Source organism: Xiphophorus hellerii, chromosome 9, assembly GCF_003331165.1.
Source record: "Xiphophorus hellerii strain 12219 chromosome 9, Xiphophorus_hellerii-4.1, whole genome shotgun sequence".
Taxonomy (NCBI): Eukaryota; Metazoa; Chordata; class Actinopteri; order Cyprinodontiformes; family Poeciliidae; genus Xiphophorus; species Xiphophorus hellerii.
The window spans coordinates 4360924-4383320 of NC_045680.1; the positions used below are offsets into that span (position 1 = coordinate 4360924).

At 38.2% G+C, this 22397-nt stretch overlaps 1 protein-coding gene across 1 annotated transcript in view; it reads left to right on the forward strand.

Moving 5' to 3' along the window:
* tprb (translocated promoter region b, nuclear basket protein) overlaps positions 1–22397 on the forward strand; it is a 28591-nt gene that overhangs the window by 5729 nt on the left and 465 nt on the right. The window contains 36 exon segments of the mRNA XM_032573156.1: positions 87–211; positions 800–948; positions 1045–1207; positions 1604–1738; positions 1819–1959; positions 2052–2220; positions 3567–3733; positions 4597–4749; positions 4862–4978; positions 6205–6408; positions 6506–6693; positions 6841–6988; positions 7100–7237; positions 7751–7882; positions 8214–8344; positions 8478–8688; positions 9262–9408; positions 9538–9736; positions 10374–10567; positions 10775–10848; positions 11477–11667; positions 12191–12487; positions 12885–13039; positions 13520–13600; positions 13737–13879; positions 13881–13914; positions 13998–14165; positions 15875–15968; positions 17423–17577; positions 17659–17712; positions 18701–18789; positions 19572–19681; positions 19797–19895; positions 20030–20183; positions 22062–22177; positions 22260–22346. Coding sequence (XP_032429047.1) covers positions 87–211; positions 800–948; positions 1045–1207; positions 1604–1738; positions 1819–1959; positions 2052–2220; positions 3567–3733; positions 4597–4749; positions 4862–4978; positions 6205–6408; positions 6506–6693; positions 6841–6988; positions 7100–7237; positions 7751–7882; positions 8214–8344; positions 8478–8688; positions 9262–9408; positions 9538–9736; positions 10374–10567; positions 10775–10848; positions 11477–11667; positions 12191–12487; positions 12885–13039; positions 13520–13600; positions 13737–13879; positions 13881–13914; positions 13998–14165; positions 15875–15968; positions 17423–17577; positions 17659–17712; positions 18701–18789; positions 19572–19681; positions 19797–19895; positions 20030–20183; positions 22062–22177; positions 22260–22346 — 5112 coding nt within the window.

Sequence of the window (22397 nt, forward strand, 5' to 3'; positions counted from 1 at the left end):
TCCAGCATTTCAATCTACTTTTTTTGTCCAATAAACCTTTTACTGATGTGGCTTCACTCATGTTATTGACATATTGCCATGTTTAGGGACACCACCGGAGGAGTTTTCTCTGACATCGAACCCCCGACGTTCACCAGCAACCACTCCCACTGCACTCGTGACCATGGCCGAGTCTGCCGAGGCGCTGGAGGCCAAGGCAGCGCTGCGGCAGGTGACCAACAACTTATTCACAACTTGCAAGTGTTTGCATTCGAATTTTGTGTATTTTAAACTTGCAGTTAAAACCCAACAAGCTAAATGTTTTGTTCCTGAATGTACAGAATTCTATAAAAACATACAAGAAGAAAACATAGCAAAAATTTAAAACTGGAAAAGTTTTTATTTTAGTCATGTGTGGGAAAACAATCAATAGGAACCCAGTATTTTGATCTGTATTTTTGTAAATGATCATTAGTTTTAGGAAGGCCAGCAGATGGCATTGTTCACTCTATAGAGAAGAGGTCTTTGCAAACCATTGACCTTTTTCTTACGTTTGCAAGAAATAAAAGTGTTGTAAAAATATCTCGAGTCTTTCTTTACCAAATTTCAGAGGAAAAATTAATTATCACTGCTAAAACATATATTTTAGGATGCTTTTGTAAAGGACACCACAGAACTGCTGCTAGGTTTTCTTTAAAAACTCATACATCTTTTGACATGGTATGAATTAAGTCTTACTATATTGTAGTTACTTTATTCCCCCTCAAACAGAAGATAAATATATATGAAAGTAAATACATTTGTCTGGTTTTATGTTCAGTTGCAGGAAGTGTTCTCTGCCTATAAGAAGGAGCGGCTGGACAGCGATAAGGCGATGAACGAGCAGAATGAAAAGCTGCAGGAGCAGCTCTCTGACCTCCGCTCTCAAAATGCCAAAATATCAACTCAGCTAGAGTTTGCATCAAAGAGGTAAAGTTCAGTGATCCAGACCTAGTTCTTATAAACTGCTTAGAACATAAATTAGATTGTGCAGAAATGTTATTCCACTGACTTCTGTGTCTGCAGGTATGAGATGCTGCAGGATAACGTTGAGGGCTACAGGAAAGAGATCGCCTCACTTAGAGAGAAAGAACAGAAGATGGCCGCCACCACACAGAAACTTGAGCAGACTGTCCACACGCTAAATGAAGATCTGAAAGCTGCAAAGGAGAAACTTACCTTGACTGAGGTTCGCTAGCTTGATTTCTACTGTGCCTGGAAAGAGCCTAAAAAGGGTTTAGTGGTTAAATGAAAAATCTGCAGAATGTGTCAATGTTTTTTCTCCAGTTAATCAACTGTTAGAATAATCTATTGCTAAAATAATCATTGCACTGTGGTTTCTATTCACTAATTAGTTGACTTCTAAATCTATTGATCACACTGTATTTTATTTAGCGATATCAAAGTAAGGAGAGGTGAATATTTGTGCATTTCTCAGTTTTTAGTCTTTTATTTGTGAAACATGTAGAAAATTGCATGTCATTTTCTTCACATGTCACAATTATTCTCTTATGAAGACTTTTGCAAGCCCCTTTTTCTGAGGTGAATCGAGCTACCTCATTATTTATCTCATCTCATCACTCAGGGTCAGGCTGAGAAGCTGCGCAAGGAGAGAGACATGCTGAAGCTGGTGGAGTCCAGGCTGAACCAGGAGAAAGAGACATTTGTGAGCCAACAGCAGAGCCAGAATCTACTGCTGACCAATCTGCAGGCCATACAAGTAACTGAAGACTTACCTTTACCTACTTTAGTAACGATCAGGTAGCAGAAGCTGGAATTGTCTTTCGTTCTGTACTTCAGGCCACTCTGGAGCGGGCTGAGGCCGACACACGACAGCGTCTCAACAGCCAGATCGAAAAGCAGGAACTGCAGATCTCCCAGCTTCAGAAGAGGCTGGAGCAGGAAGTGGAGCAGCGCCATCTGTGCAGCAGGACCCAAGAAGTAAACATCATGTCGAAGTTATTTCCTGAAATGAATTGATGTTATAGTATGTACATACACAAAAAAATATATATATATTTTTTTTTTTGCAGGTCCAACTAATAGACGTCAAAAGGCAGCTGGAGACTCAGGTGGCCTTACATCAGAAAACCAAAGAGCTGCTGAATGCGGCTGAGTTGGAGCTCAACACCCTGAGGATGCAGCAAGGCCGCACCGAGGCACGCCACACCCTGGGCTCGCCGTCCACACCCGTCTTCAGAGGTTAGCATAAATACTTTAATTTTTCAACTTTAATTTTAATGAACATTTTCACTGGACACCAACATCTAAGGATATACCACAGACATTTTACAGAGTATTGTAGCCCCGCCTCACAGTATTCATGAAGAGAACATAAAGTAAACATATTTAGACAGAAGAAAATGATAAAAATGAAACAAAACATCTCAGTTGCAAATGTCTGGAATTTAGAAGGGTCTTTTGATAACGGTGTTGTATTTCATTATGTCTCTTCTTGGTTGTCATATTGTGTCCATTTTTCCCACTTATTCACAAAAGTATCTTGTCTTGTCTGAGAATGAAGGCCAGTTGTTTCCTTAACAATATTCAGTCGTTGTATTGAGGGGCAGTTAGCTGGGACCAGCTCCTTGTTGTGACACTGGTAAACACTGGTACTGGAAGACATTTGAAATATCCAAAATAAATAAAACTAAACAACAGAAACACAAATAAAATAAATTATGAAGTCTCTGTAAACAAAATTGTCTTTCAAAAAAAGGGACAGTTGAGACCAAAGAACCAGTCTGAATATCAGTTTTGGGAGAAAAGAGAAAAACGATAAATCAAGTAAATTAAAATTTAGTTTCTTTTAATTTATCATGTGATTAATTGGTTTATTGTGACAGGCCTACCCACAGATTCCTTAAATTGTGCCATTTACATTTCTTCAAAGCAAGTCTAATTTTTCACTCAGAATATATGTGCATTATTTGCTTCTATATTTCCACAAAAATAATGCAGAAGTAAATATGGAAAACCTGGTTTACTTTCTCTTTATCTAGTGAGATTTTTCCACCCAAACTCTCCCCACAGCCTGGAGTTTGTTGTGCTCTGACTTACGCAGACATGTTGCCATTCTTCTAATGCCATTTCCATTTTTCTTTTTCCCAGTTATTTTTTATATGCACGGTTGATGTTGGTGTATTTTCTTGGCATAAATACTTTTACTAGAAATGTGTAGGAGAACTGCATAGTTTATTGTATAAAGTGTACTTAAACATAAACATGTTTTCACTGGATGTTATAAAGTCTGCTTAAATGAAGCAGTTAATTGGTTCTCTTTCAGTTATTTAAATGTGCGTGCAAAGAATGTTAATAAAACACAATTACACCATTTTTATTTTTTATTTTTTTTACAGTTGTTCCTATTGCTGTGGTTTGACCCAGTTGTAGATGCCCCAGTTTTAGGTTATTTGAATTGCCATCTATAAAGGGTTTCAGCCACACTTTTTTTTTTTTTAAAGACTCAAGACTTTAAATGATTTTTTTTTTTTTGTTTTCCTGTAGGGAAAAATGCACGCTCTCCAAGCTGTTCTGTCTTGTTGCAGGCCTGCAGGGTTCAGATCAAGAGAAGGAGGAGCTCCAGGGCCGCCTGCAGCTGGCTGAAACCCGAGCAGAGGAACTGGCAGAGAGCCTGAGGGCCGCCACCGCCAGCATGGAGCAGTACAGAGCCATGGCTCAAAGCTTGGAGGAGTCCCTGGAGACAGAGAAACAGGTCAGGATGCCATGTAGGCACAACCCACAACCAGTTTACAGGACTCTCACATCATAAACCGCTTACATGTTTTACCATCCTCAGTGCTGTAAAGCAAGTTATAGAGAAATCCCTTTCTGTTTTATACATTTAACCACTTTATATTTATGCCAAAGCAGTGATGGAAAAGCACTTATCCATGAAAGCACGCACAAAGAACCGCCTCACAATAGTATAAATTGTTTAAAAACAAGATTTTATGAATGGCAGTAATATTTTGGAAACAAATCGTAGTGTCTAATCAGACTTTATCAACATTTCTGTCATTCACAGCAAAAACAGAAAATCTTATAAAGTATTTCTGTTCTAGTTTCTATTGCAAATATCTTAACACACTGGAAAAACGACAAAACTAACTTACAAGTAACTTTTCAGTAAGATGTAAGAGCTTGTTTTAAGTCAATGATTCCTTAATATTAATGAAAACATGTGAGCTATGAGTGAAATTATCTGCCACAGGAACAAGACTTGAAATTTTTTTTTACATATAAGTGAAATAATCTTTCTCATCAATATTAAGGATTTATTGACTTAAAACAAGTTCCTACATGTTGCTGAACAGTTACTTGTAAGTTAGTTTTGTCTTATTTCAAGCGTTCTAAGATGTTTTTGTAGAAACTAGACCAAAAATACTTGGTAAGATTTTGTTTTTGCTATGTTCTTATAAATTACTCCTAATATACCAATGAAGTGTTAATTTAAATGGTCAAAAAAAAGTTTGGTTCCTGATGTTGCTTGAAAAACAGAAGTCCTCCTCTTGGTTTTTATCTACAATTCTTCTGACATTTGTGTTGACTTCTTGCCTGTACATGCCCACTCCCCAGGTAACGGAGCAGGCTCGCCTGTCAGTTGAGGCTTGTTTGAAGGAAGCTCAGGAGCGACACCGGACGCTGGAAGAGAAACTCCAGGAAGCAGAGAAGGAAAAGCAGGACTTGGAGGAGAGCAAGAAAAAAGACCTGGCATCTCTGGAGGAACAGGTCTGAAATCCACCATCATCAAACTGGAAACGGCTGGAGATCATAAATTAGTATGATGGGCTTCTCCTTTTTCTCACATTTTTTGTGACATATTTACCGGTTTGTGTGTTAGATTAATGACCTGAAGAGAAGCCTCAGCGGTGCGCAGACAGATCACCAGGCCGTGCTTCAGCAGCTGGCTGTAGCTGAAACCCAGAAGCAGCAGGCTCTGCAGGACAGACAGGAGCAGGTAAGCATAACCCAACAAACATCAGTTTAGTTTGTTTTTAAGCATCTGTGAGGTTCAAGGTAATAAATTAAAACATTTTAAAAATTAGTTGTTTTTTATTCCAGCATTGATACTTGCATAAATTAATACACCTAGGTGTTTATTTTGAATACATTATAAGGCAATAAAAAAAGAAACCATTCAGATGACATAATGTGGCGATGAGCTACGATAGTCAAGCTTCATAACTGTGATTATAGTAGTGTATAGAAAAGGAGTGGAACAAAATCAAATTCAACATTTTCTTAAAAACAGGAGGAGGAGAAAGTTATTCACTTTGCTCTTTGCATCATTTAACCAATTTTCCTTAAGAATAATAAAGTTTATACTCTTAACATTTCACCTAAGCTATCAATTCTTTTGTAATGTTCATAGTGGCTGTAGCATTACTCCAAAAATCCACACAAAAATTGAAGTGTGATTAAAAACCATCGAACAATCCAGACTCTTGTGACTTCTAGTTTGAAACTTGCTTCGTTTGTTCCATACTGTTTGCTATTTACACTTTTATATCTGACTTTTGTTAATTTAGTGATCATGACACAGAATAAAACACAGAAAGGTGTTTACAATAAGTTGCTGTTTGTGTATTGATTCTGTTTAATATGTGTTTCACTTTTTAAGTTGAATTCCCTTAATTAAGTTTTTAGTGATATTTGCCTTTTATTGACATGTACCAGTGTTTATAGTTCATGCATTTAAGACAGATAGGTTAATTGAAAATAACCAGTGTGGTAAATTGTCTTATTAATAATAGTGAAACACTGAGTTAATCAAGAAAAATGCACATTTGTCTTTTGATGTTTTATTTAGACAATCAGAGTAACAAGTAAATAATTCTCAGAGATCAAGCTAGAGAGAGAAGTAGAAGAGTAAGAAGTGAAACTTAAATCATACAATTCTCTCTAATAATCTCTTTAGTAACGTACAGACACCTCCCATCCAACTCCCTCATCTCAAGGAGTCTTTTTCTCAGACTTCTTACAAAGAAACATCTGTGACCCGGAACCAAAAATCCTGTTCAGACATTAACACCATCTCAGAAAACTTCTGTTATCACCTCAGTTTTCACAGTAATAAACCAGAGTTGTTATTTTGTCAAAACACCAGCTACATTGGTGCTGATGGAGCTTGTTGGAAGCCCTGCACATGAACAACACATGAAATCTTTTTCTCCCTCCCCCAAGGCAAAGCTGGCAGCTGAAGCTCAAGATAAATACGAGCGGGAGATGATGCTGCACGCAGCCGACGTGGAGGCCCTGCAAGCCGCCAAGGCTCAGGCCCTGCAGGCCGCCGAGCTCAGAAACCAGCTGGACGAGAAAGTCCAGCGAGTCGGCGCTGAGCTGCTGGAGGCCAGAGTCTCCTGGGAGGTGCAGGAAAAGATCCTAAAGGTCAGAACAAGTTACTGCAAGCCAAAAGAAATTTAAATTAAAACATTATTCATTGTTTTTGTTCTTGATTAATTACTGTATCCATGATATCTTATAGGAGGAAACGTCAAAGATGGAAAGTCGCTATGAGGAGCTGCAGAGGCAGAACACCCTCCTGCATGAGCAGGTCCAAACCATGAGCACCAATATGGCCGCCAATATTCAGCGTGCCGCCAATGAGAGCTCGCTGAACGTTTCTTTGAGTGAAGAGGGAAAATCTCAAGATCAGCTGCTTGAGATTCTGAGGTAATTTTCCCCTTCAAAGTTTTCTCTAATATTTAAAAAAACACTGAAGTCTTCCTCTTCTGTACTGATTAATATGTGCTGCTTTTCTTGGTGCCCCGCCCATTCTTCTTGTTTATTTTTCAATTTTATTCAAATTTTCATACGCAGGTTTGTTCGTCGGGAAAAGGAGATTGCTGAATCCCGGTTTGAGGTGGCGCAAGGGGAGAGCTTACGTCACCGTCTGAGAGTTGAACACTTGGAACGAGAACTTAGGGAGGTGCAGGACAGTCTGACTGCTGCAAGGGAGAGAATGCAGGTGTGTTTCACTTGTTTAAAAATGCACTTGCACTATTAACTTATTATCAACATAAGTTTCCAAACACCTACTATGTTCTGCTTTTAATCCCTCAATGCTGACTTGTCTCAGGTGACTGCAAAGACTCTGGCCCAGCATGATGAGCTGATGAAGAAGACTGAAACGATGAATATCTTGGTGGAGACCAACAAGATGCTGAGAGAGGAGAAAACCAAAATGGAGCAGGAACTGCAGCAAACTCAAGCTAAGGTGGCCACCTCATATTATTGGAAAAAGCTGGTTGAACTCTTCATGCGTCTGTTGTTCAGTTACAGTCAGAAATTTGTTGTCACATATAAGCTTCATAAATTTCATCTTAATTTTGAGCCTTAAATTAACTATTTTTCCTGGTTTTATACCAAAATGATATGATTATGTGCACAAGTTTGAATTTCCACTAATAATCACGTGGTCATAAATATACAGAGGGGCTCAAATGTAAACTCCCACTAATATTTTCAGTTTCTTCTTTGTTTATGGGTGTATTTTAGCCTGGATGTATAATTTGTATCTTGTGCAAATTAAAGTAAAATCCTAAATAAATTCCAACTTGTGCACCCAATTAATTTTTTAAAATTCAGCTATGTCATCATGCCAGCACCCTGATGAAGACATCAACTGGAACTGCAACAGTGTACACTAAGCTGTTAGATTTATCTCTAAATTCATTTTTTGAAGTTTCACGTTTCTTCACACTCAACTCAAGAATGTCGTGTGTTTCAGGTGCAAAAGATGGAGTCGGACGTCTTTCCTCTGCAGCAAAGCAACTCTGAGCTGAGTGAGAAAAACGGCATGTTGCAGGCGGAGAAGGCGATCCTGGAGGAGGACATAAAGCGCTGGAAGGCTCGAACTCAGGTCAGTTTAGAGGTTAAAGAAAAAAATCTGAGAAAGTACATGGAGTGCTACATTGTATTAATGAAAGAGAAAATAAATATCACAAGCAAACAAAGAAAAAGAAACAAAGTGTTGTTTTTAAGAATGAGTATTATTAACCGTGTGTGTGTGAGAGTGTATGAGCAGATATGGTGATATGAATGACATCATGTGGAGTAATTAAAAAGAACACGAAGAAAAATAAAAAATTAACACTGACAATTATAATAAATCAATAAATTGTATGTATTTTCTACCTTGACATTAAAAAAGTTCTGGGAAAGTTTTATGTTAATATATTGTGTTCCTGCAGAATTTGCTGAGTCAGCAAAAAGATTCGGACCCTGACGAGTACAAACGTCTCAACACCGAGAAAGAGCTACATCTGAAACGCATACAGCAGCTCACGGAGGAAAACTCTCGACTTAAAGCTGAGTTGAACAAGTAAGAGACTTTTTTTTTCTCTTTTGTGATGAAATATTGTTTAATCAAATTACCAAAATGTTGACTTTTGTGGATGTTGTCACTTATTTTTCTCCAACCTGGCTGATATTTTCTTCTCCTTGTCGCTGCGCAGGATAAATAACCTAACAACGTCACTCCAGGGACAAATGCAGAACATGCGTGAAAGTATGAGTAAAGCAAACGACGACAGAAATGTGTTGAGGAAGGACCTGGAAACTAAAAACCAGGAAATCCAAGAAAAAGTGCGAACCATCACCCAGGTGAAGAAAATCGGACGGCGCTACAAGATGCAATATGATGAACTAAAGGTGCAACATGACAAGGTAAGGGTTTCTCTAAACACTTAGGAGAAAATGCATAGTTGATTGAATCAATAACAATAAAAAAATCACCTACTGATAAAAAGTTTAGCCAAATAACAAGATAATTAAAATGTTTTATTGCCTTCCTGAGCTGATAGGAATGATTTATATTAGAAGAAAAGATTATATGATCCCATGCTGTGAGGGAGCAGTTGCTATAACACAAATATTTCTCAAACAGACAAAATGATTACAGGGTTTCCATTTTAAATTGCCTTCAGCGTCTTAAATTAGCGATTAGTGCAGCTGGTAAACCGTTACTCAGTTCCAGAATAAGGCCAACATTTCCAAACTCTGTCTGATTTATCATTCCATTTGTTATTGATCACACTGACCTTGCAGTGATCAGCCTTTCTTGTTTTTGTAAAAAGTATTGCTCTCTTTATCGCTTTTGCAAACTGAATGAACAGAACAAACAAGTGAACTTCATTTTTAAACTATTTACTGATAGTAAAAATAGCTAATCCTCTTCACTGTGCCACTACAACTGATTTCTCTCTTCATATCTGCTAATATCTCTTTTACGTCCTTCAGCTCGTTGCTGAGGCCGCCGCAGGCCCATCCCAAGACGAGGAGGCACATCAAGCTTCAGCTCAAGAGCTACAGAGCGTAAAAGACTCCCTGAATCAGGCTGAGACCAGAACCAAAGAACTGGAGGGACAGCTGGAGAACATCAACAAGGTTGAACATCACAAGTGTCAAGAATTAAAAAACGAACACATTAAACTTCTAAGACCCATTTTGACTTTGCTTAAGACTTTTCTGATGTTTAGATTAAGAAATTGTTTTGTGTCCCCTCCTGCGCTTCAGGTGGTCACAGAGCGGGAGACTGAGCTGCGTAACGTCCAGGAACAGTCGTCCAGGCTGCAGACGGAGCTGAACCGCCTGAGGCAGGAGCTGCAGGAGAAAACGACACAGGAGGAAAGTCTGAGACAGCAGATGGCCGAAAAGGACGAGAAAACACGAAAGGCTCTTCTGGTTGCCAGACAGAAGATCAGCCATGTCACAGGTGAGAGGATTTTCTCATATTGCAACATGTCGCATCCAACAATAACGTAAGAATTGCCAAATCATTAACAAGGTTCAGACGGGTGCTTGAAATCCTTGAAAATGCTTGAATTTCAATTAGGTGTTCTTAAGATTTGTAAAGTTCTTGATATTCAGACTGTTCAGTCTTCAAATAAAGTGCAATCTATCATTTGATTAAAAGCCTAAATTTACAGTTGAAACAAGATATTTAAAAATAATAAAAAATGCAGATTTTTTATCACAGCTTAAAGTTTTTTTTCTGGTTTTTGTTTTGAATTATGAAAAGTATTTTTATTTGCTAAATACCAGAAAGAGATTTTTTTTTTTTTTGTAACTTTCTTGTACCGGTCAGGTATGAGAGGGATATTTAAAAACATAAAACTTTGTTATATTTTAGCTTACCTTGTCCCTGTTCAATGTAGAACAGTATCGCAAGATATTCTTAATAACAGTAATACATTTTTTTTTTTTTTATTGTTTTTACCTCCAAAGTGTGATGCTGGAAAAGTTTGAAAACTTACCTTGAAAAGTGAACAAATCCTGCATATAAAGAAAAATAAAATGTTGTTTATTTCCATTATTGCTATATTAATTGCCTTTAAATGATTTGCTTTCAGCCACCAAAGAGCAGCTGCAGCGAGAGAACGAGGAGCTGAAGCAGCAGCGTGAGGAGCTGGAGGTGCGAGTGAGCGCTCTCAGGTCTCAGTATGAGGGCCGTCTCAGCCGACAGGAGCGGGAGCTCAGAGACCTGAGGGGTCAGCAGGAGAGACAGGAGCAGAGAGACGAGCCCCCCGAGGCGGGACCAAGCAAGGTGAACAACCACCACCACATCTCTACAGCACACACATTGGAAAACAGTAGAAATCTTCAAAGATTACAACCCATGACAGCCTCACTTTGCATATCAACCTAACCTATATGTTTCAGATATATGTAAGAAATGTATCTTTGTTGGATTTGTGAAATTTCGGTCCCAGTCTTTTGAGCTTTTTGAACAAATGTTTCTTTTCTCATTTAGACTCAAGAGCAGCAAAGGACGACAGAACAGAGGCAGATCAGTCTGAAGACGACCCCAGCTGCAGACAGGGGCAGGTACGTGTTAAAATTAATCCTCAAATCTCTGCTGACGTCATTCCACACAATGAAGACATTTACTTTCATTTGTAAATGTGAGAAAAGTTTTTTTTTTTTCTACAATTACAGTTCATACGGGTGCTTAAAATCCTGGAAAATCCTTGAATTTCAGTTAGATGTTTTCAATATTTGGAAAGTGCTCAATTTCTGTATTAAGTGTTTGATTGGCAAACTGCACAGTTTTATATGAAGTGTGATCTAACACTTGATTGAGCATTAAAAACTAGAAAAAAAACTACAGTTGAAACCAGATATTTTTATGGACCCAGTAAAAAGACAAACATTTTTTTTCTAGCTATTTGAAGTTAAATCAGACTAAACTTTAGATAAGTCAGGATTAAACAAAATTATTTCTATTTGCTACATGCCAGAAAACTTAGAGAGAATTTTGTTATAGAAATTGTTTGTAACTTTCTTTGTATATTATGTATAGAGATTTAATTGAAAAACTGAATATTTTGGTGCTTTTGATGCTGTAACTCTTGGAACACCTTCATACCAGTTTCCTGATCAGAACATCTCTAGATTTTCTCGATGCATCTTTAAAATGTTCATTCAATTCATCATTTTTATTTTTCATCTTCAGCACAAGCGCCTCTGAGCCGCCGACCGCCAACATTAAGCCAACACCTGTGGTTGCCACAGCCAGCAAGCAACCGGTCAACCCTGGCAACAAACCGACACCCCGGGCAAGCATCAGGCCGATGATAACCCCTGTGCCGCCGCCAACACCCACCGCTACTGTCATGCCTACCACACAGGTGGAGACGCAGGAAGGTCGGTCCTTCTGCAAATATCTTTGATTTAAAAGAGAAAATGTCGGGCTGCAGCTAACAGTTATTCTGATGATTTACTCATTAGTTGGGTAAAAAAAATTGAAACACACATAAAAATGCAAATAAACAAATAATTTAATGAATTTTCTGAATAAGTAAATAATCATTTTATTGAATAAAATTCAATAACAGAATTCCTTTAGAGAACGTTTGATTATTTGTAGCTGAAACAGAGGTGGATAGAAAAGGTGCTTTAATATGAGTTATTTTTTTATCTAAAACTTTGCAATCGGAGGAGTTCTGCCTAAAACATATTTACCGACAAAGAAGGTTTTTCATTTTAAATTCAAAATATACAAAAAAAATTTCTACAAGTTTGGCTTTTTTGCTCTGTTATTTCAGCAAATTGACTTATTTTAGAGTCTTCATACTCCAGTTAACGAGTAGATAATTATTATTTCATTAATCAATTAATTATTTTAGCTCTAAAAAAATAATTTTCTCTACCTGAACCTCATCAACAGCGATGCAGTCTACCGAAGCGCCGCCGGTGGAGCATGTGACCGTGTACGGAAGCGCCAGCGGCTCCGTTCGCTCCGCCAGTCCCAACGTCCAGACCACCTTAGCGGGCTCCATGCTGACCGTTCAGCAGACGCAGATTCAGGCCACAGCATTCGTTCAGCCCACGCAGCAGCAGAGCGTCACCCACCCAGAGCCGGACAATCGGGAGCCGTCGCCTGTTACGATCGAGGCCACGCCCAGTTCACAGGTGGAATGGCCTTCAACCTCCTCTTCCTCTTCCTCGTCTGTGTTCGGCACTGGTGAGACATTTGTTCTAAAAACTCAGAATCAGTCAATTCTTTTGATCTATCACAGAAAGAAAACAAAATAATAATGTAAGCACTTTCAACTGTCTTGTTGCTGAAAATGTGCTATATACATAAATTACCTTGCCTTACCTTAATGTGTAAATGATTTTGAATTCTTTTTGCAATGAATTGCAATAAAATGGACCAAAAAGTTCATTCCACGTTATATTACATCCATCAAACAAATAAATGGAAAAAACAAACACTTCCCAAATCTGGAAAATTAAAAAATACACACACATTCAGATTAATTTGAATTAATTTTCATTTCTGCGGGTTAAAAATGTATTGAGTTAAATGTATGCATCCTGTTTATGTACACATCGTATTAATTGCACCTTTACTCCAGTTTCAGCAACTCCTGGGACGTCCACCCTGTCCAAGAGACCTCGAGAGGAAGAGGAGAGCAGCGCTGCTGCGTTCACAGAGGTAGAGGCAGCCCAGGAGGAACCCAGAGCTCCAATGGCCAAAAAGCTGCGCATCATTCAGAGGGTGGGACCAGAGGTGAGGAGGAAGAGAGGGGAGGAAGAGGGTTTTAATTTGACAAAATGGTTGTCGGGTAGATTTATGTTGGTGCTTGGAATCCTTGACAATGCCTGAATTTCAATGAGGTGTTTGCAAGGTTTTGAAAGTGCTTGATGTTCAAACTGCACAGTTTAGTAGCATTTAATTAAAATCCTACAGTTGGAAAAATGTTATGTACAGATAAAGTCAGATATTTTCAGTCACCTAATAAAAAGACAGTTTTTTTCTCATTTTCTGAAGTTAAATCAGATTAAACTTTTCTTGTTTTAGGTCAGTTACAATCACCACTTATTTATATTTGTTAAATGTCAGAAAATTTAGCGAGAAGCTTTTTAGAGATTTTTTCTAACTTTAATTGTTTAAGCAGAAAATCCTGGACCTTAAGATGATTTGTTTGGCTTGTTTCAATTTAACTAATAATTATTATTCCTAATGCCAATCGATCGGTTATGCTCTCAGGAGGAAGTGATGGCTGACGAGAGTGCAGAGGCCGAGGGGGTGGTGCCATCAGACAGCCAGGATGGAGCAAAAGCAAGCCAGGTTTGTATCAGATGATTTTAACTTGTTTGAAAGTTTTTTTCCCCTCTTTTATGTTTTTATTTATCACAAATACTGACATTTAGAACTGAATTAAGATTATATTTATATATTTATATTAATATATTTTACCCTGCAGGCAGAGTTTTCAAACCTTGAGGAAGCGGAGGAAGATTCAGCCTCTCAGTCGGTCCCAGCAGAGCCGGCGGTCACCCCAAGTCAAAGTGAAACGCCTGACCAGCTGCAGCAGGAAGTCATCGTCATACTGACGGACTCTGAAAGCTGAAGAGGAGGAGGAAGAAGAGGGAGAAGAGCAGGTAAAGTATTGATTGAAAATTGTTAAAGTCTCTTTTTTATGAATGTCCCCGGTTCCTCTCATCGCTGCTTTGTAATGCTACAGGACTATGCAGAGGAGGAGGAAGAAGATGAGGAAGAAGAAGAGGAGGAGGAAGAGGAAGAAGATGAAGATGAGGAGGATGAAGATGATGGGGGGATGGAGGAGGAAGGAGAGGAGAGCAACGAAGGCAGCGGCGATGGCAACGAAGTTTATGAGGGAGACGATACAGAGGTTGGGACCCCAGAAAATAAATCTTGTTCTCATGAAGTGATTCGTCATTAATCGCCCTCCCACGTATTATTTTTCGTTCCAACACACTCAGCCTTTCCAGCTCATACTGTGTTGTTCCAGTGTCTGTTTTTCACTTGACCTTTCTGTCATAATTCTGTACTTTTGTCTAGATGATTAACTTTTACTCTTTTATTCAGTCGGATGAGTCAGTGTCTCAAAAGTGACATTTAATTCCCCTCTGAAAACAGAGACACACCAATCCGCTTCGTTGTTGTTTCTAATATTGGCTTTTGAACAGTCGTGTTTTTGCACCAGAATTACTTCAGTTTTTCTGCAGACTCTGAATAAAGGCTAAGAAGAGATGGCGCCTCCTACATGACAAATAAAGAACAAGGATTCAGTATTTATAGGACAAGTTGATGCTTCAGTTACACACATGTAATTATCAGTGAATTTCTTCTTATTGGAAGCGATACAAATATTTTTGAAGTGACGGAGAATCTGTGAAGGGAGCTGAAGATTAGGGTGATGGCAAGGAGGCCTTTTTACCTCAAAGATTTGAAGCTTATCACCAAAAGAAAATAAAATTAATTTTCTTTTTTCTTTGCAAGAGAGCCTTGAGAAGACACTTGTTGTGAAGTGGTTCTATATAAATAAACTAAAACTTCACTGGAAGCATGTTTAGATCAAATGTATTTTTATTTATGCAGCTTTTTTACATAGCTTGTTTCTGATAGAATAGGAGACAGGTGTGTCTCTAACGATGATAAACTTCTCGATTAAATGAAAATAATTCATTTATATAACATAATAAAGTGTCAGTTTACAACAAAAGTCTTTTCAAGGCACTGCACAAAAAGAATTAATAACATCTATTCCAACCATGCGGTAGTTATAATACAACACTGTCAAGTTTAATTTGTAATTCAAATTAGTAAAAAGTTTTCTGTCCATGGAAATCAAGTTGATTACATCAAGCCATAACTTTGCAGCAATAAGCATTGAAAATAATTTTTTTTCTAGCTTTCATACAATATTATAAAAATCAAGGTTTAACTATTTGACAGTAAAATTATCCAAAAAGCTGTCAGCATCTCCAAATCCTACATACTCCATGGACAGAAAGCACAAAATGATAACAGAGCAATTTTGTTCAGCCTTTCTGTTATCTGAAGCTTTGCTTTATCTTGCTCTCTTCTGGCCTAATGAAGTCTTAAAATGAATAAAATCCAGCTGATATTGACTCTTCTTCTAGTAACATCATCCACACTGAAGGGTTTCTTTAAGGTGTATTAGATTTTTGGGTTTATGATCAATCAGGTCAGGTGATCAACACATAATTTCTTGGTTTTTAGTTTGTGTGTTTAAACAGATTTCCATTTACTTTTACACATTCATCACCTTTAAGAACGAATAATCTTTGTGAGGACTAAAAACTTGTAATTTTGATTCTTGGTTAAAGCTTGTAGGGCTGGTATTAGTTTTTTCCACCTACTGAAAGGCATCTTTGTTCAATGCAGTGAGTCGGTAATTTGTGTCTTCTGCTAAGCAATCATGTGCCAGCTTCATTCACAGTCACCCATCTTTCTCCCCCGTGTTTTTCCCCTTTCCTTCACTTCATTCAACATTTAATATCCATCATTTTTATTTCTTTTTTTTCTTTTTCCTCGCTTTCTTTCATAATTTCCCTGCATTTCTGCTCTTCCCAGGGAGCTGATGTCACCGACCCGGGCACTGAGACAGAGGAGAGTTTAGGGGCGTCAGACTCCACCCAGAGGCCCGCCGATTCCCAGACACCAAGCTGTAAGATCCAGGAAACCCTGTCAAAAACATGAACTGTGTAGATCTGATTCATACTCTCCACCTCGGCTTCTAATTAGTTATCGACCACTTAGCGATGACTGGAAAAGATGTAAAACATCTGCTGGGGAGAAAAGGTGAAACTGGCCAAAATAAATCCTCTTCAACACAGGACGGTCGTTATTATCCAAACTAATGTGGGGATGTGCTCTTACATGTTGACAACGGTCAAATATTCGTAACGCAAAAAAAAAATTCTATACCTCCTGCTTTTTAAAATTAGATCTGACCTTAAAGGCAGTCAACTGTAGAAGCAGAAAACTCAAAAACATTCTCACTGACTAAATGTACTCATTATTTTTATTAAAGTATTCACTATTTAAGAATTTTTCTCCTTTGGATCAGTATGGAAAGAGAAAATAGGCTAGTGGAAAATTCTTTTAGTCCCTCTTTTTATGCTTGTTTTTCCCAAATTATGCACACTCCTTCACCCTTCCATCTTTTCATTTGTCCATTTTCCCTCTCCAGTTGGCGAATTTTACACTCTTCTATAATTAAAGCCTGACACTCATAGTGAACTTTTGTATTTGCATTTTAAAACATTATCTGTAAATTGAATGAAAAACTGGAAGATTAAGTCTCAAAAAAATGCTCAGAAGCCTGATTAGATTTTTATATTATTTAATAACTATGTACAATAAGGAACTTGAGAATACTCCAAAATCTAGCTACGTTGGAAAAGATCCAAAAAAACAGTCTTGGGAAAAAATGTTTGTAGGTTTGCTACAGATTTTTTTTTAATCTTTCAATATAGATAGGTAATAGATAATCTATATAACCAAAATCTACAAATACTTGAGTCCTTGTATTAGACACTCATAACTGTCTCTTTCTCTCTGCTAAAAAGCCGTGACGACGCGATTCCAACGCCACAAAAGCTGTCGCAGTCCAACCGTTGCGCCGCGAACTTGAACAAACCTCATTTGTCCCTCAAACTCTGCCAGACACTGCACAGTTCAACACCATGCTGCTAGCACTTCACAACAACTCATAGGCGGAAGTAAGAGCGCTGCCCTCCATAAATAACGATCCGGCCAGAACACGGTGCGCTACATAATTTAACGAAGCTTTGAGGCAGATACATTTTCCTCGAGGAATATTAATAATCGAGGTACTCGAATCATTCGAGGAATCGTTCCAGCCCTATTACAAACATTTGGGAACTGTTTCAACTTTCCAAGCCGATGCTCTTTTGAATATTTTACATCTGTTCCAGATATATTCTGTGAAAAATGTTCACCGTGTACCACTGTACCATTTTTTATCCTACTTTTTTCTTTCAAATTTTTAAACAAGATTTGCTGCTTTCAGCACCATATATTTTTTAACATGATTATCTGTTTAAAACTTTTATTTAATGTTGGCAGCTTGTTTTAATTATATATCAAATGTTTCAGTTGAGGGAAGCCCAATGGAGGCCTTGTCAACAGAACAGCCAATCACAAGTTCCGGAGCGCGTATTCCCCAGTCGCCACGGCGACCTGTGCAGCAGCTTCTGCCCCAACTCAACATCCATCCCGCTCAGTCTTCAGAACTGGGACCATCTGCTCAGGTTCATACACTGCAAGCGTCTCTCTAGAAGATCTGTTGAGTATTTTTGTTTCTCCTCTAACCGGTTTTGTGTCTCTAACAGCGAATCCGTCGCCAGTCAGTGGGCCGACTCAATCCTGGCATGCCCAGCAGTGCGGTAAGTCACTTTTCTCACCACGTGACGTTTTATTAGACGTGCACCAAATACGTCTGTCACAATAACTAATTTTATTAGACAATAAATTGTCCCTGTAGTTATTTAATTAACCCTCCTGTTATGTTACGGGTCAAATTGACCCACGAACATTATTGCTGTACCTCAGAAATGAACATAACAGGAGGGTTAATATATTGATTATGGTATAATAATGCAAGTTTGTCCTCTCAAAGACCAATAAACTGTAATTTTGTAAAGAACTCTAAACATTAGAACTGAGATATTTTAAACATCCAAAATAAAACACAACCAAAAAAAATTCAATTAAATGGAAATAAAAGCACACAACCAAAACATAAAATAGATTATAAAGTCTCTGTAAACAAAATTTCCCTTCAAAAAGTATTAATTGTCAGAATAGAAATTATCAAGCTCATTTTAATTTATCATGAAATTAATTAATTGCTTCTTGCGACAGACAAGTTCTCATTGTTCTAATATGTACAGTCTTTGTCTCTAAATTTATTTTTAGTGCCATTCAAAATATTTTCTAGCCATCCTGCTATTATTTACATTAGAGACAATTAGGGCTGCCACTAATGAATATTTTAGTAATTGATTGACGATGATTTGAAGTCTGGAGTCAAAAGTTTATGTCTCTCTCTCGCTTTCTCACAGCTGAAATAAATCAGATGTGGAAAATGCAGTTTCTTTTTAAAAGTTTTCTACATCTCTGTGCTTCTCTGGACTTCATTTCAAAGTATCAATTCGGCAACTAACCGTTCGAGAGTCATCAGATCATGAAGATGCTGCCATGATGGCACATAATGGTGTTTTCACTGATCAGAAAATATATTTTTGAGTGTCCAACCAGGCATTTTTAATTGGCTTAAACATGATTAGGCTTTGGTCACCAACTGATTGTTATTGTAAATTTGTTGTTTTTGTGTGATTATCAGCATTAAATTGTATTTTTCTTGCTCTGCAGCAGCATTTCTTTGAAGAAGACGACAGGATGGTTCCCAGCATTCCCACTCTGGTTCCCCCTCGCTCAGAAGGCTTTGACCAAGCTATCCAGTACGTCTCGAAAAGCTGTAGAATATGCATCTGTTGCAGCTAACGATTATTTGAATATTCAGTTATTCTGACAAGTAATCGGATAGAAAAAATTGGCACATTCTGCCGGTTTTTCATTTAACCAAATAAGCCTTTTTTATACAATGTTAACAATACAGTAAAATAGACAAAAAATTAATTCTGTTCTTTTTTAACTAAACTTTTATTATGTGAAATGCAATAACAGTCTGTTAGTGAACGCTTGATCATTTGTAGCAAAAGATGCATTTGCAGATAAAAAATACTTCTAATATTAAAATGTGAAAAATTCAGCTTTGTCTGTTTGACTTAACATCAATACAGTGTAGGGCCGATCTGGTGATTGATTTTTAAAATTTTTTTATTCTCCAATCAATAATTGGGTAGCAAAGGTGCTTTATAAGAGATTTTTAGAGAATTTGAACAAGGTGAACTTTTAAATATGCCATTATATATTTGTATAGTTGCATTAATTACTGATCTAAATGTGTTTCTTAAGTCTGCGTACTCTAGTTAGCAATTATTTACAAAATTAGTTGACAATTTTATCAATAATCGATTAATCCAATTAATCTTTTCAGCCCTAATCTGTTTACCTTTTAATGGTAGTGGGATTTTATTTGTATTGCATTTCTTTTTCCCCCTGTGTGAAGTAATAAACGTATAAAATATTAAAGGGCAATTTAAATTTTCTAAGTTTTCAGTCACACAGCTTTAGTTTTAGTTCATGTTGTTTCATCTTGTTTTGTTTGCTCGGTTGTCAGTTCTCCTCAGGTTGCTGGAGTCCCTCGCTTCAGGTTTGATCTTTCAGAAGACGTGCCTCAGACCAGCTCCTCCTCGCACTCTGACCTCGGCCAGCTCGCCTCGCAAGGAGGTGATCCATCACACGTTTAAAAATAAATTACACAAAAAATGGTGATTTAATACAACAAAGCAATAAAAATGGGATCTTCTTTGTTTTTTAATTGTGAAATGATTCTTTTCTCCAGGTCTTGGGTTGTATGAAAGTCCTCTGTTCTTGGCGACTCATGAGGAAGAGTTGGGTGGGCGCAGCGTTCCCACCACTCCTCTGCAAGTTGCAGCTCCAGGTATCCGTCAGTCAGTCTGACACAAAAAGATTCATTCATTTTTCTCGGCCCTTTTCATAAATAACCAACCGTGTGATGACTCAGATTCTGGAGTCTCTGCTGTTTGTAAAGATAAAGGTTCCTTTTATCTCCAGTAACTGTCTTCTCGGAGGCTGCACAGTCTGACACAACGGAGCACGCCTCGCAGTCGGTTCCCATGGTGAGCACGTCCACGCCGGGCCTGGTGCTGCCAGGAACCGCCGGGGGCGGGGAGGAGAGAGACATCTTCCTGGAGCCAGACACAGAGAGGTGATTATCACTAAGTTTTTTATTCTTCACGGTTTCCACACCATCTTAACCCTCCTGTTATGGTCGTTTCTGAGGTACAGCAATAATGTTCGTGGGTCAATTTGACCCGGGGAGTGTTTAATCATGCAATAGTGTCAGAATCCCAAAAAATCCTCCAAAACATTTTTGTATGTGATTATTAACTCCAATACTAACCATTTCAGTCAATATTTGTGCAATGATGTTTGTTTTTTTATTTCTCACAAATAAAGGATCAATAACGACCATTTACTCATGAAAAAAAGCTTCACTCAAAAAAACAATAATTATCTTTGAAATTAATCTTTTGTAAAAAAAAATGTATATTACATTTTGAATTTTTTTCAATGTGTGATCTTTATAATTGAACTTGAGACACACATACTGTTCAGGGTCAAATTGATTCACTGATTAAAATCAAGACAAATGAGTCATGCGGAGAGTATTTATGTTTTCCTCACTTCTGCTGAGTGTCCACGCAGAGTGGGTGGAGTTTGTCCACGGGAACAGAAAATGGTCTCGTCAAAAGTTGTATGAACACCTGCTTTCTCGCAGTTTCCTAGTGAAGTAAAGAAAGTACAGAGAAGGCTTGTGGGCGTGCCGTGGTAGTGTAGGGGATAGCGCGACCCATATTTGGAGGCTTTGAGTCCTCGACGCGGCCGTCGCGGGTTCGACTCCCGGACCCGACAATATTTGCCGCATGTCTTCCCCCCTCTCCTTCCCAGTTTCCTGTCAGCCTACTATCATATAAGGGACACTAGAGCCCACAAAAGACCCCCTGGAGGGGTAAAAAAAAAAAAAAGCGAAAGTGGGCTTGTGTGTGTGGGGGTGTGCATGTAGGGGTGGGGGTGGGTGTATGTGGTGAAATACTGTATGTCTCATAGTTGCAAGGAAACAAATAGATTTGGACATTTTATGACCCTTTTCACCCTTCACATTGACCCGAACAATATCTATGTAAAAAGTAGACGCAGGGGGGGTTACAAATGTGTAACATGAACCATTTTCAATTTATATATAGAGTGCACCTGTTAAGACAAATAGAAAAAGTTTCATGCAGAAAAATTATTTCCAACTGTTAAAAAAAAAAAAAAAGGTAACTTTAAAACGGGTCAATTTGCAACATAGCATCATAGAGACACTAAAACTGTGCCACTTGAAGAGCTCTGGGTAAAACATATTTACAAAGTTTTTTTTAAATGCACATTATATATACATTTATGCATGCACTTATATTTTGTAGATATTATTTGTACAGTGTTTAATTATTGCTCTGAGCATCTTGTTCTTTCAGCAAATGGCCTTTTTTTTAGTCTGTTCACTCCAGTTAATGATTAATCAATTACTAAATTAGTTCACGATTATTTCACTAATGGGTTCATCACAATTAATCTGACAATTTGTTTCTGCCCTAATATAAAACATTGGTAAAACCTAGAAGTGCATTGATTTGTCTGCGCCAATCTCCTTAATTTTGGGAGACTGGTGATCGGTTGACATTTACATGTGAAGCCAATCTTATCTACCTCAGCAAAGGTCTAAAAATTGACCTCTGTCCTCTCCTGCTCTGCTGTGAGAGAGGTTTGACTGATAGACCAGGTCATGTCTGCCTGTTTGCGGTTAACAATAGTCACCCCACTGTTGCCAACTCAGTGTTTTTTGATATATTTAGCAACATTTCAGACAAAAATCAAATTGGTATCGGCCAAAATCAGTATCAGCAGGTCATGTTTTTAAAGAAAACTGCCATCAGTGCACCCCTAGTAGAAACAATCTTTAAAAGTTTAGGCTTCCTGAAAAACACAGCAATAGTGGATGATTTCCATCTGTGATCCTACATGTTTATTCTTTCCTTTTCAGTGCTGAAGCGTCTGTGGATGCTGTGGTGTCACAGGGAGATGCGGAGGAGCCGAGCCAGCCGTCTGACAAGGCCAACCTTCCCTCCACCAGCCAGGAGCCTTCCTCCAGCTCTGCAGGTAACGCCTTAAAACTCATCCATAACGGCCGTCTGGGATACCAGGTAAGACCGATGTGATTATAAATGTCTCATCTCTGCAGATACAGTCCCTAAACCCGCTCGTCCCGGACAGCCCAGACAGCTGCAGCGCTGGCAGGACAGCCGTGGTGGTCGAATGAAGAGAGGAGGTAGCAACTTTTATTGTTCCTCGTGGTTCTAAAGAACTTAGTAAGCTGAAG